This window comes from Cetorhinus maximus, chromosome 19 (assembly GCF_964194155.1).
Source record: "Cetorhinus maximus chromosome 19, sCetMax3.hap1.1, whole genome shotgun sequence".
Taxonomy (NCBI): domain Eukaryota; kingdom Metazoa; phylum Chordata; class Chondrichthyes; order Lamniformes; family Cetorhinidae; genus Cetorhinus; species Cetorhinus maximus.
Genome location: NC_135897.1, coordinates 48,891,585 through 48,906,417, shown reverse-complemented (window position 1 = coordinate 48,906,417; position 14,833 = coordinate 48,891,585). Strand labels below are relative to the sequence as shown.

The 14,833-nt window shown below is 42.3% G+C and overlaps 1 protein-coding gene across 1 annotated transcript in view; it reads right to left on the bottom strand.

The window, feature by feature from the left end:
• Window positions 1-14,833, bottom strand: part of ccdc150 (coiled-coil domain containing 150) — a 114,998-nt gene that overhangs the window by 99,224 nt on the left and 941 nt on the right. The window contains exons 2-7 of the mRNA XM_078563817.1: window positions 11,321-11,699; window positions 9,484-9,653; window positions 7,800-7,868; window positions 5,564-5,680; window positions 4,452-4,581; window positions 10-53 (exon numbers count right to left, since the gene is read on the bottom strand). Of these exons, the coding sequence (XP_078419943.1) occupies window positions 10-53; window positions 4,452-4,581; window positions 5,564-5,680; window positions 7,800-7,868; window positions 9,484-9,653; window positions 11,321-11,699 (909 nt within the window). The remainder of the gene's footprint in view (window positions 1-9; window positions 54-4,451; window positions 4,582-5,563; window positions 5,681-7,799; window positions 7,869-9,483; window positions 9,654-11,320; window positions 11,700-14,833) is intronic.

Here is a 14,833-nt window from a genome sequence, read left to right as displayed (position 1 = left end):
CAAACTTACCTTGCCTTCATCAGCCATCTGAGATATAATGGACTCTTTAGCATCTGGAAATCATAAATGACGCAATGTCAAATAGATCTACAAAAGACTAGAAGGTGGCAAGATCTAAAACTTTTCCACTCAGCGTTTCGTGTTCCAAATACATCACAAGCAAAATTCTATCACGCCACAGTTCCATGATAACACTGCCTATCCGGAACTGCAGCAGAATTTACAATACAATCACGAGAGGTTTGTACCAGATTGTTAGCAACATACACTGGTGTACAGTGTCTTTTTTTTAAAAGTAAGGAACTTAACCAAAGCCATTTTGATAGATCCAAGATAATACTTCCATCCCTGATCTAAGCAGACTAGAATGTGCAAGGTTTGAAAACTAACCCATGATCCTGATCCAGGAAGTTGCTAAAGTACTAAAGTACATTAGGGAAGGGAACCTGCCATCCCTAACCAATCTGGCCCAGATGTGACTCTAATTCCCCACCAACATGGCTGGTTTTTAACAATGAAATGGTCTAGCAAGCCACTTAAGTTGCATCACCACCACTTTCCCTTCAATTAGAGATGGGCAATAAGTGCCAGACTTGCCAGTGACACCATTACTTGAGGAATTAAACAAATATATTTATCAGTAAGCATGAAGGAAATTTTGCATCATTTTGAATAATTACATGTGTAGTAGCAGCACAACATACCACATCTTTTTATCTTCAAAAGGTACTTAATGTGAACTCATTAACAATTATTTTATATGCACCAGCATTCAACACACTCTGAAACACACAGGTTAGAGCCTAAAATTCTATTTGAATATACTTCAGTAATTGATAGCAATGAAGATATAGATATTTTTGTTTCAAAACATAAATGGCAATAAAGACAGCAGGCACCAGAGCAGTACCATTCATGAAACAGCTGCTACTGCAAAACAAAGGACAGGTTTCATGATTTTATCCAAAATGAAGTGGTCTTCCTTCTTCCAAGTCCAGTGATGACCGACAATCCATTGCTCCCATTGCTTTATATCCAGCAGATTGTGATTGAGTTATTCCATAACAATTCTACTATATGAGGAAAGATCATTCAGCTGACTCAACAGGGAGATCAGGAGTAGGGCAGATGCAATGGGGGCTACCACTCTGCTTCCAGTGGACACGAGTGTCCTTCTGTGTACTAACCCGATATTCAGAGACCAGGAGTTAAAAATGGTTTGCTCTTGTTTTCAGGCGCAAAGATCACGATTCACCATCAGCTCATGCCCGGTTCCAATGAAGCAGGCAGTGTACAAACTTCATGCTACTTCATTTGATTGATTGCAGTGTTCAGCTTAGCATGCACACCAAGATGCTGGGTGCATTGACAGGCCTGCCAGATAGTTGTTCCAGCTTCAATGTGGCACAGGGCATCGTGCAGGGCTCACAGCCCATTCTTTTCACTGTGGAAGTGGTGGCCAGCTCCATAATAGCACTTGCAAATCCAGCTGCGAAGCAGCAATTGGTGATCACTGCCTCAGCTTCCACTGCAGCAGAAGCAGAAGCCACTCAAAGTCTCAGTGCTACAATGGAAGCTCAGATACAAGTTATGATATCCACGCTTGCTGCCATGCAGGCTCAGGCTGCTGCCATCATGGCTGTGGATCTCAGTACTCAAAGAGGCATGCAGACTCATATTGTAGTCTAGCAATATGTCCTCCATCAGAATGTTAGGCTTTCTGAGGCACTGCCAAGCAGGAGAGTGGTTCCATGGAGCAGAAACCTGGCATCCTCTCTCAGGATAACAGCATTTGTGCTCCCAGCATTGCCACTTCACCAGTGCCTTTGTTGTTACCTTTCAATGAGCCAGGATTCTGCCGTCATAGCTAAGTCCTCAAGCCCATAGCTGCTCAAGGGCATCCCGCAAGGTCATCTGCAGTCTCCCCTTGTGAAAGACAGCAGCTTTCCACCAGCCAAAGGAACAGTTGGAATAGTAGGTGGAGTAGGGTATTCAGCCCATTGAATCTGTTCCCTCATTCAATAAGATCATAGCTGATCTTCTAACTCAACCCCAATTTCCTGCCTGATCATCATATCCCTTGATTCCCCAAGAATTCTATCTAAGCCTTGAATATAAACAACTGAGCATCCACAGCCCTGAGGTAGAAAATTCCAAAAATTCACAACCCTCTAAAGTGAAGAAATGCCTCCTCATCTCAGTTTTAAATGAATGGTCCCTTACTCTGAGACTATGCCTCCTCGTTTTAGACTCTCTATCCAGGGAAAACAACCTTTCAGCATTTGCCCTGTCAAGCCACCTCAGGTTCTTACATAGATTCTGACAGGAAGCGATATCAGAGTTATTGATCAAAGATTCCACCCTCCGTATGTAAGGTTGCTCAGAGACTTGCACATTGGTAATGTATGCACTAAGGGGAAATTTTACCAATTTAGGGTGCCGTCATGGTATATGCTTTCTCTTTTCATAAAGTTACCTCTTTCTTTGTATTTTTTACTATTTTTATATTATCAATTATAATTGTCATATCATTATTATCATTATTCAATATTCAACAAAATTGTTGTTTTAACACATTACTTGGCAGTGTCGCTCATTCCTGTTACATCCAGAATACGGCTCCGAGCCTAAGTGAGACTCCACAAGGGATTCTCACGACTCCTCACTCAACAACCCTCAGGGTCCTTCTTCCTCTTCACTTCCCTATGGCCCATCCCTTCTTCCAATCTCACCCCTTGCCATGCATTCATGATGCCCTTCGACCTTTCCCTCTCTGACCCCGAAAGGTCTCAGGTTTATCCTTTTAAGCCCCACCTCAATGAATTTTCAGTTTGGCATGACACCAAGCTTTTCTTCCATTGCCTTAGCTTCCATGTCCACTTCTATCGCCAGGAGCCTTCCTCTTGCACTGTAGATGACTTTTACCCATCATGAGTATTTTCCCTCCACCTGGACCCCTCCTCTGTTCCCTTACCCTCTCCAAATCTTTTAATTGAGAATCGCCAGCATTATATTAGCTGTATCAATTTCTTTGCTCCCCTCACTCACTCTAACCTATTTTCATCTGAACTTGCAGCATTCTGTTCGCTCAGGTCCAACCTCAAACAGCCCACTTCTACCTCCTTCCATAAATTCACAAACAGGGTATCAACACTTCTTTTATTTGGAGGAAGAGAGTGGAGTCAAAGAAAAAGTTGCTTAATATGAGAACAAGTTCAGCCAGGCAAAGGAGGGTGGACCCTGCTAGTCCCATCATTGCAGCCTGTTCCAGCCCCATTGAACTGATTTCTTCCTACCCCAACTCTATTTTTTCTCCCCTTGTCCAGTATCGCTCCAGCTACTTTTTGACTCTTCAGATGCCCTCCTTTGCTTTAACAGTTTCCATTTTTCTGGCCTTTGCATCTCCTCCACACCATGAATGCACAATCTCTTCACACCTCTACCCCCTCCAGGACACTGAGGGCTCTCCATTTCTTCCTTGAATGAGGACCAGCCAGACCCTATCCCCCACCACACTCTGCTGGCACTGATGTCATCGCCCGGCATGAAGGGTGCAGATCCTGTTGAAGACAGCTCAGTTCTGTGATAACCTCCTTGATGAATCTCAGTTGCCTCAGGCATTGCTCCTAGCTGAGGTGGAGGTAGGTGAAGTACTTCCTGAAAACCCTTAATGGGTAAGGCCTTCTGTTGAGAACCCTCCTCTCAGTCTGTGCAGGGCTTCCCTTCTCAGCAGCCTCAGCTCCATTTCCCTGCATTGTCACAGGCCCAAAGGGGCTATATAACTGTATCAGTCTTTCTGTGGCCAAGGACTGCATGACACCACAATCTACTCACTGCTTAAGCTTTCACGGCATGCATGACAAAGCTGCACTAGTGCCCCTCCCAGGTTGGGATGCCGTGCAGGCTGCATCAGAAGTGCTGTGTGTGTGCCATTTCTGACTTTTGTAGTGCTGGCTCCAGTGAAGCTATGAAGCTAAATTTTGCAGCTTAGAACCCTCACCTCTGCTCACTGAGGCTGTCTGGAATAAGGCTCAAATCCGTACCTTCTGACTCAGAGGGCACGCTAACACTGAACCAAGGCTCATTCTCCTAAAACTGCAGTGCTAACATCATTCTATCTAAAAGAAATGAAGAACCTATATTTATACAGCACGTTCTCTCATCCTCAGGATATTCCAAAACATGCTGCAATCAATGTGGAACACTTTTAAAGTGCAGACACTCTTGTTATGTAGACAAACATGGCATCCAATTTACAGACATAACTAAATTATGCCCAAAATCTACAGGCAGGATTTTCCCAGCAGGACCGAAAATTCTCGCCTGAAATCAACAGACCTTTTGCTGATCCATCAAATTACCTGTCCACCTGCTACAATTCCTGCGATGGGCAGGACTGGAAAATTTATGCCTAAGAATCTAAATGCGTAATATTAGATGAAATTCAATACCTGATTCTATTTTTAACTGTTTGTGTATTTTCTCCAAATCACTTGTTTTCTGCTGTTCAAGCTGCAGTCTCTGCCGAGTTACCTCCCCATCATTTTGGAGTGTGAGGATATCCTGCTGTAGGGCCGAGACCTAAGTGAGGATATAATGAAATCTTTAACCAAACATCTAGTATATTTACACCATATTCAGGGTCACCCACTTGACCTTGCCATGTTACATTGGCTCAATACTCCCACCGCGTCAGTCACAGACAAGGCTATCATTGATCAGTTCTTTGTATCACTCTCCACTCACACTGCCCTTCCAAGTCCCAGCCCTAACTTCTTCTGTGTCCATTCCTGAAAGAAACTATCCCCAATTTACATACAACTGTATTTGTCAAATCCCAACTGTTTAGCCTTTGGCCTTGCTGTTCGCCATGATATTTCTGCAGCTACTGATTTACTCAATCGCATCCTCACCTCCAACTTTGATAGCCTAGGCTCCAATAAAACTCTCTCGCATCCTGGCTGTTCCCTTTGGTAAGCTTGCTTCCACTTCCTTAATTGCAAGGGATACAGATTTGAACAGATATGGCTGACAAGTAATTCAGTCATTCACCATCAGGTCTGGTTGGGCCACATAAAGCAATATCGCATCTTCCTCTCATCTGCTAAAACTGTTCACCATTCCAAGATCATCCTGGAATGCAAAGACAACCTCAAACATCTTCTCTCTAATACAAAACATCTTCTTAAAATCCTTTCACCATCTCCTCCAACCTCACCTCCAACAATAAGTGTTCAGAGCTCATGGGCTTCTTTGTCACTAAGATTGAGACCACCCAATCAGCTACCTCCGTCGCTTCCGTCCCTTCCATTAGGTCAATCTTCCTCAGAAGCTCCCCCCTGCCCTAGCCCTGAACTCATCTTTTTCCAGTTTCTCACCTATTTCATTAAAAGGCACCATAAATTTTGATAAATTATTTAAACTGCAAAGGTGAGGTGGGGCAGGGGAGTAGGGGCAATAGTTAGTGAGTTCGGAATACAAAACCGAAAGTCACAAAAACAAAATAAACTAATTTTATCATGAGCAGATCACATTAGCTTTAAATTTGTACCAAACTCTGCACCTGCTTTCTTTCAATCTCCACAGCTTTCTCCATATCTTGGACGCGTTGCAACAAATGAATATGGGATTCTTCCAGAGTTTTTCGGAGACTCATTTCCTGGGCCAATTCCTTTTTCATCTGAGAAACAGTTCATTGATAATATCAACAAACAATATGGTTTAAGTTGGTAATATTGGCAATGCAATATGTTGGTTATGCATTTGTCATTCTCCCTGCTGAGGGCTGCAAATCTGTGTAAGCACAGATTGGAAAATACAGATTGTAGGCCTCAGTTATTTCCTTCACATCATCTACAACTTCAGTCCATTCCATTGTATTCCTCCAAACCCACTGTATAATTTATCATACCTTCCAATACCTTATCCTTCCAAATCACCTCCCACAAACCCAACCTTCCCACCACTCCGACTGCATGCCTTACTCCTTTTCCTTTGTGTTATCTTTCATGCCCTCCATCCCCAACATCTTTCCTTGTGCTCAGTTCTCCACTGCCTCACTGTTCACTATCCATCTTGTGTTTAATCATTGTTAGAGTCTGCTTTGTCATACTTCTTAATCAAATTGCTCTCAGCTTTAAGCCAAGTTATCCATTTTAGGTTGTTCACAGCCTGAGCCCTCATCAAGCTAGTAAGGCGACTAAAACCTCACTCTGTATATTTTTATAAAATATATATACATAGCTCATGGCTATTTATAGAATTTTAATAGCTGGACAATGACCTTTAAAAATGGCTGAATCTATGTCTGTCTGTGACCCCCGAACAAAACAAGCTATCTGGCAGTACTGGGAAAAGTTGCACATTGTTATCTCTGGGGAGCCACTAACAACCTCCTGTGCGCTGCACAGGAAAAATTCAAAATGAGCTATACAAAGGCTATCTGCATTTCATTACCCAGGCTAGCTAACAGGAGTCTGTTCATCTGCCTAAGACAAAGGGCCCCGCAATCTTCCTTTCAATTATTAATGATTGAATCATTTAACAATCTTGGGGACCCAGACAAGGTATACACATCCTTTGTCAAAGAGAGTGCGGAGGCAGGAATCATGCGGCATGAGCCTCAGGCTTGTGGAAACAGTAATATTGCCTTGCTTAACTGCGAAGTTCAGTCTTCTGTTTACCATCTAACTGGCAGCCTCACAGAAAAGGAGCGCTATCCAGGTTAAACAGCTGGCCCCCATCTACACTGCTTCTGCTGGAAACTCTGTACCATCACTTACAAGGCTGATTCATCTCTGCATGCCTATCTCACCATGTGAAGTCAACACCACCGGAAATGTGAATTATACAGCATCAGTTTTCAACCTTCCGACCTCCATGAAGGAATACCTCATTGCACTCTATTTCTTGGTTCTGGAACCAATGTGAAACAATATTTCTTTTCTCTGTGGTCTCTGCACTGTAAATCTTTCTTTTCTCTATCCCTCTCTTTACTACCCGAAGGTGTGGGGGATGTTGCGAACCTTCTTTTCGTGTTTTGAGCGTGTGCAAATAAACTATCGCCCTATCTTGGGTTTGCTGTGGGATTATTAATAGAAAATTGGGTCGCACCAAAACCAAGGGGTTAGGAAATATGCCACCACTTATAAAGAGGGAAACAAATCAAAATGCCTTTTTGTTTATGGGTGGGTGGTGAGAGGGGGAATTAGTGTTATTTAAATTAACTCCCCTCCTGTCCGTAACACCAGAATAGGTGCAAAGATCACAGTTTGGCTGTGACAATGGGGAACAAGAAGTCTGATAACCCAGTGCACATGATCCCTCCTTACTGCTGACTTCCAGCTTGACTTGCCCATGAAGTCACCAGATTAATCACAGAGCACTGGACAGCTCATTGAACTGTATCCTAATAAGGCCCAGACCTGTAAATGATTTGGAGCTCCAGACTCTCACTACCAACTTTGCATCTGTTTTCAGCAGAAGTTCAGAATCACCCTCTTTGCCTTTATTGTTATATAAATTGGAGGCCATCATTTTGCACTGTGATGTGACATGAGGCTAAATAAAGAACTGAAATACAGGTACCTTCTGCACTTGTGCTACTCCCTATTACGTTTAATTATAAATGAGTAATATAAACAAAATGCTCAGTGAGGAACTATGCAATATAGAGCTTATTCAAGTTGTCAAGAGTGTCCCCATAACATTACAACGTTATCACGTCATCTCACTTGTGAAACAGATAGTTAATTCACTCATTTCCTGTTTGAAATCTTTACACAGATTTGAGCTCTAACCTCTTGCAATCTTCGGCTCATTCTGGTTTTTGTTGCTTTCAGCTCTTCTGCTGCCACTGCCACATCTGTCTAGAATAAGGAAAAACAAACAAAACATAAGCAAAAAAAAGGTGTATTTTTGCATAGGCGTCAGTTAGACAATATGCTGAATCATATCCCACTGATTCATCAGTACACCTCCTAGTTTCTAAGTGGTGGAGGAATGAATTGTGATCAAGCTTTTAATGTACATTAAGAGGTCATGTAACAATAGATTAAACATTTGTTAAGAAGTTGTAAAACATTGCTTGTACACAAGAAATTGTACTGTTTTCTTTTGTTTCATCCTTTAAGTACCTCATCTCAGACCTTAAAATAGATTTTTATGAACCGTTTCTAAGAAACCGTCATATGTTTCATTGTACAATTTAAATTATCTTTATGATTCACAGACCTGAAACATCCTTTAGATCCTGTCATCCTAACTACTAAGCTAATTTTTATAGATTAAAAACAATGACTCTAATGGCCAGATTTTCCCTATCTTAAAGAAACAGTACATTTAAATTGGTGTTGCTGTCATTAAATCATCAAACCAATCCCTGACCACCTGCAAATTAAAAAACACTTTCATTGGATGAAATTTTGTTTGTTTGCTGATGTCTGAAAAAGACAATTTTCATAATCCTATCATATTATTTTTCACTTTTGGAAAGGAGCTTTACATTGAATATGACAGATAAAACAAGAATTTTGTACAAACCAGTTTAGATTGAAACCATAACAACTCTATGGGGTGAATTTCCAGGAATTTTGCAGATCGTTCATCATAACTTCAGTAGAAGAGCTGAGGAAATCCCAGGAAAGGGTGCAAGTGGTATTTGTGCCATTTTTTTTCAGGATTTCTACAGATATTGTGCCAAAGTTACAATGGGTGAACAAGAAAATCCCAATAGAAATTCACCCCCAATGTTTAATATGATCTGTGAACTACTGTAGTATTTCTCTAATTTTAGTTCAATTAGATAAAAAATTCAAAATTAAATGGCTGTAGACAATAGTCACTAGTCAAGGCTTTCTGTACAACCTGTGTCACAAAAGTGGCAGAATTCCTTTTAATGCCATAATGAGGGATTTTCTATTTTTTCTAAAAATATACTTTATTCATAAAATTTGTAAAAGTACATTACAAAACATTTCAAATTGAATATTACAGAAAGTGCAATAAAATTCCATTTTTCTCCATACATGTTGCACTCTGAAGTGCCTCAATACAATTGCAATAGTCTCGATATTTACATTATACATTTCATGTCAAGCATATAACCTGAGGGGTTCTACTCAGCTTCCAGCCCGTTGGTGTACTATCGCTGAAAGGCCTTATACTGTGGCCTTTGCCCATTGAGCCTCTGTGTCGGCTGCCCCAAGCTTTAGTGCATCCCTTAGCATGTAGTCTTGGACCATGGAATGAGCCAGTCTGCAACACTTGGTCATGGATAACTCCGCACTGGAAGACCAGCCATGAGTGATTCTCATCTAATTTTTGGTGTTGAAAAGCAACATAGTTTTCAGAATTATGCACCATTATTCCATTACCTCTTCACAGTTAAATATCTAAATACATCAGATGAAGGTTCTGCATAAATGTCCCCTAAACTCGTGAAGCTAATGAAGCTTTATAGTAGATTGTATACCTGTTGTGTACCTTAGTTGCTGTGACCATCTCCAGAGCAGCACTTAGCCTTTCTATTTCTTCCTGAGCTGTTTCCTTTTCTTCACTAACTTCACTCAGCTGCTGTCGGAAGCGCATTATCTCCCGCTGCATTTTCTTTAGCTCCTGAACATGTTCTTCCTGCACTGCAGTCAGTCGATCCACTGCAACAATGTTGAAAAGAAGGCAGCAGTCTACTTTGTGCTTAGCATTTTTGTGCTTTTTTTAAAACCACTGTGCTGTTAATAAATACATTAAATAAAAGCTCAGAAGCTATATACTTTCTGATATAGAGTCATAAGACTCCGTATGATTTGCAACCAATGTGGTTTGTAAAGAATATATTACAGCATACTGATTTGGTCTGCTCCAACAGATTATCAGTGTAGGAAGATCAATCTTCTGAGTCTAAAAACAAATAACTGAATGAATGGACTTATTAACCATCAGCATTTGGAATTCTGTATATTCTTAAGCTGAACCAATCCATACTTGCACAAATTACACCCTTTCCAGTAATTATTTTGTAATGTTCAAAATTAATGTAAGAAGTTAAAGGCTAACCAAACTTTAACAAATAACTTGCATTTATATAACACCTTCAATGTTGAAAAATATCCCAAGACACTTCACAGAGGTATATTGGAAAAAAATGAACGCTGAGCCAAAGGAGGAGTTATTAGGAGGGGTGACCAAAACCTTGATCAAAGATATGGGATGTGAAGAGGGAGGTGAAGAAGTGGAGAGGATTAGGGAGAGAATTCCAGAATGGCGAGGCCACAGCAGTCAATGGAGGGGGAAAGATGGTGGAGAGTGCGGAAAGAGAGTACAGGGTGGAAGTGTTGTAAGTTGAAGATTGACGAGAGCGCAATGGACAAGGCTGTGAAAGGGCTGAAATACAAGAATGCAAATTTTAAATTGGAGGCATTGGAGGACCAGAAAACAATGTAAGTCACCAAGGAAAAATTAAAGAGTGATGGATGAACAGGATGTAGTGTAGGATAGCATTTAGACACAGACTTTTGGACTAGCTGAAGTTTAAAGACTGTGTGGACTAGAGGTTGGACAGGAAAGCATTCAAATAGTGAAGTCTGGACCTGACAGATGCATGGATGAATTGTAGCAGTAGATGGGCTGACGGAGGAAAAGAAGCAGGCAGTCTTTGCATTGGAGAGCGATGGGATTGGAGATTCAACTCAGGGTTGAATAAGACACTAATACTGCAACAGCTCTGAGTCAACTAAAAAGGGAGATTGAATCAACATTGAGGATATGGAGTTTGTGGTGGAACTGAAAACAATGGCCATTGTCTTACCCAATATTTGTCAGTGACTGAATTTTAGACAGTCAGTCTGACTGCACAGAGACAATGTCGTAGTCAAGAGGATAGTAGGGAGATAAGGGCTGGGTGACATCAGAATACATGTCTAAACCGACCTAGTCCATAGATGATGTTTCCAAGGGAACAAGAGGAGACCACAAAAACATCCTTGAAAGTCTCAAGGAGTAACAATTTGGTCCCGGACAGGGAAGCCAATCCTGGAGATTGGCTATGATCAAATAGGTCAGAGTGGAACCAAGAGAAGGGCAGTCTCCTGACACCAGAGGGAAAGTGCTGGAGCAGGATGGTGTGGTTGACCATGTCAAAGGCTGAAGAGAGGTCAAGGAGGATGTTAGGATAAAATTAGGGTAAACGGACTGCAGTCAAAATATTTCTCACCCATACTATAGCTGTAGTGCTAATGTACCCTTATTAATCTAACTTCATAAATATTTTGAAAATCCAGGAAGGAGTTACAATTAAGTACAGAAGGATATACTTGTTAATTACCAGAATGCTCTGGGTTGAGTTCCTTTGCCGTCTGTATTCGAAATACATTCAATTTCATTGTTTGTATAACACTTTCCAGCCGGCAGACACGGCTCACTAGAGATTCATAGTTTTTCCACAGTACATCATTTTCAGTTCCAAACGCTTTTCTGACATGGAAGGGGCTGACAGGCCTGTGACTGTTACGTTCACCAATCTTGGATGCTCCAGTGTCCTCAGTACCAAATCCGAGGTCCTCTAACTCTTGAATTAATGCCTCTGTCTGCTCCTCAGCTGCAACGATCCGATGTTGAAGCACAGTAAATGATTCAGGTGCTGTGGCACCGACATGTATTGGTGGTATTGGTGCATGCGACATAGTTAAAGAATCAGTGGTCATCTGTACAAATGAAACACAGAATTAGAACCATTCTGTCAACCTATAAGCATCATACTGAACTGCACAGTGAAACAATGTGACTAAAGTACAGAAAACACTTCACTCCTCAATGGTGCAGGCCAACCACAGGAGGCTTATGGAAAATATTTAACATAAGCCCACTTTTTGTCATGTAAGATATAGATTTAAATTAGTGGTAGCATTCTTGCCTCTGAGACAGCATCCTGTAGATTCAAGCCACAATCCAAGATTTAAGCCTATGAATCTAGGCTGCAATTTCAGTGTAATATTGAATAAGTGCCGCATTGTCAGCATACAGTCTCTCTGATAAGACATTAAACCAAGGTTCCTTCTACTTTTTCCCAAATAAATCCAATTGCATTATTCAAAGAAGAGGAGCAGGGGAATTCTCTGCATTTTTGTTCAACATTTATCCCTCAACCAACACTACCAAAACAGATTGCCTGGTCATTTATTTAATTTATCTTTCAAGGACCTTACTGTGCACAAATTGGCTGCCATACTTGCCCACAAAACAACAGTGACTGCACTTTAAAGTAATTCATTAGTTGTGAAGTGCTTTGGGCCATCCTGAAGATGTGAACGGCACTACATAATTGCAAATCTTACGAAATATGAAATCACAAAGAACTTTATGACATAAAAGGTGGTGGAAATCTGGAATTGAGTAAGAATATCAAAGGATATGGAGCACAAGTAGGTAAATGCTGAGGTACAGATCAGCCACAATATAATTGATTGGCAAAATGGACTGGAGTCCCTGAATGGTCCCTGAGAAATGAGAAAACACTTTCTTGACCTTGAATTTTCCTCTATGTATTTGTCCCCTTGCATTACACATGTTTAAACTTACTCAGGTTGCACTTTCCCATATTTACACTCAAGCCATCTACCTCCCCCTGGACCATGACCCCACCACCGAACATCAAGCCATTGTTTCTAGGACTGTCACTGACCTCATCTCCTCTGCAGATCTTCCTTTCACAGTTTCCAACCTCATAGTCTCCCAACCTCGGACAGCCTGCTTCTACCTCCTCCCCAAAATCCACAAACAGGACGGTCCCAGTAGACCAATCGTGTCAGCCTGTTCCTGCCCCACGGAACTCGTTTCTTCCTATCTTGACTCCGTGCTCTCTCCCCTCATCCAGTCTCTTCCCAACTACATCCACGATTCCTCTGATGTCCTACATCATATCAACAATTTCCAGTTCCCTGGCCCCAACCACCTCCTCTTCACCATGGACGTCCAATCCCTCTACACCTCCATCCGGATGGTCTAAGGGCTCTCCGCTTCTTCCCTGAACAGAGGCCCGAACAATCCCCATCCACCACCACTCTCCTCCGTCTGGCTGAACTTGGTCTCTCACTGAATAATTTCTCCTCAAACTCACCTAACTTCCTCCAAATAAAAGGTGCGGCTATGGGTACCCGCATGGGCCCCAGTTATGCCTGTCTCTTTACGGGGTATGTGGAACATTCCTTGTTCCAGTCCTACTCAGGGCCCCTCCCACAACTCTTTCTTCAGTACATCAATGACTGTTTTGGTGCCGCTTCATGCTCTCGTCTGGACCTGGAAAAATTTATTAATTTTGCTTCCAATTTCCACCCCATCATCACTTTTACATGGTCTATCACTTCCCTTCCCTTCCTTGACCTCTCTGTCTCAATTTCCGGTGATAGGCTGTCCACCAACATTCATTACAAGCCCACCAACTCCCACAGCTACCTCGACTACAACTCCTCACAACCTGCTTCCTGTAAGGACTCCATCCCATTGTCTCAGTTCCTTCGCCTCCATCGCTTCTGTTCCGATGATGTCACTTTCCAAAACAGTTCCTCTGACATGCCTTCCTTCTTCCTTAACCAAGGTTTCCCACCCATGATGGTTGACAGGGCCCTCAATCGTGTCCGACCCATCTCCCACACCTTTGCCCTCGCACCTTCCTCTCCCTCCCAGAACCATGATAGGGTCCCCCTTGTCCTCACCAGCCTCCGCATTCAAAGGATCATCCTCTGCCATTTCTGCCAACGCCAGCGTGATGCAACCATCAAACACATCTTCCCTTCACCCCCCCCGCAACGTCGGGACCATTCCCTCCGGGACACCCTGGTCCACTTCTCCACCACCCCCTACACCTCAACCCCCTCCCACGGCACTTTTCCACGCAACCGCAGAAGGTGCAACACCTGCCCCTTTACTTCCCCCCTCCTCACCGTCCAAGGGCCCAAACCCTCCTTTCAAGTGAAGGAGTGCACTTCCCTCAATTTTGTCTACTGCATTCGCTGCTCCCAATGCGATCTCCCCTACATTGGACAGACCAAACACAGACTGGTTGACTGCTTTGCGGAACACCTTTGGCCTGTCCGCAAGCATGACCCAGGCCTTCCTGTCGCTTGCCATTTCAACACACCACCCTGCTCTTATGCCCACATGTCCGTCCTTGGCCTGTTGCAATGTTCCGGTGAAGTTCAACGCAAACTGGAGGAACAGCACCTCATCTTCCGATTAGGCACGTTACAGCCCTCCAGACTGTTGAGTTCAACAACTTCAGATCATGAAATCTCTCCTCCATCCTCACCCCTTTTTGATCCCCTTTTTTCAAATATTTATTTTTTAATTTTTATATATATATTTTTTCCCACCTATTTCTATTATTTTAAAAATTTATTTCCATTCATTGTTTTATCTCCACCTTTTAGCCTATTTTGATCTTTTCTCCCATACCATCCCCTCCCCTCACCCCACCCCCACTAGAGCCATCTTTCACTTGCTCATCCTGCTTTCTACTCTTAATGTCACCATTAGCATCTCCTTTAGCCAGTATCACCACCATCAACACCCCTTCGACCTTTTGTTTATGACATCTTTTGCAATCTCTTCTTTGCCTCCACCTATCACTGGTCTTCTATCCAGCTTTACCTGTTCCATCCCCCTTAAACAGTATATATTTCATCACATTTCTACTTCTCTTTAGTTCTGAAGAAGAGTCATATGGACTCGAAACTTTAACTCTGTCTTTCTCTCCACAGATGCTGTCAGACCTGCTGAGTTTTTCTAGCATTTTTGTTTTTTGTTTCAGGTTTCCAGCATCTGCAGTATATTGCTTTTATCT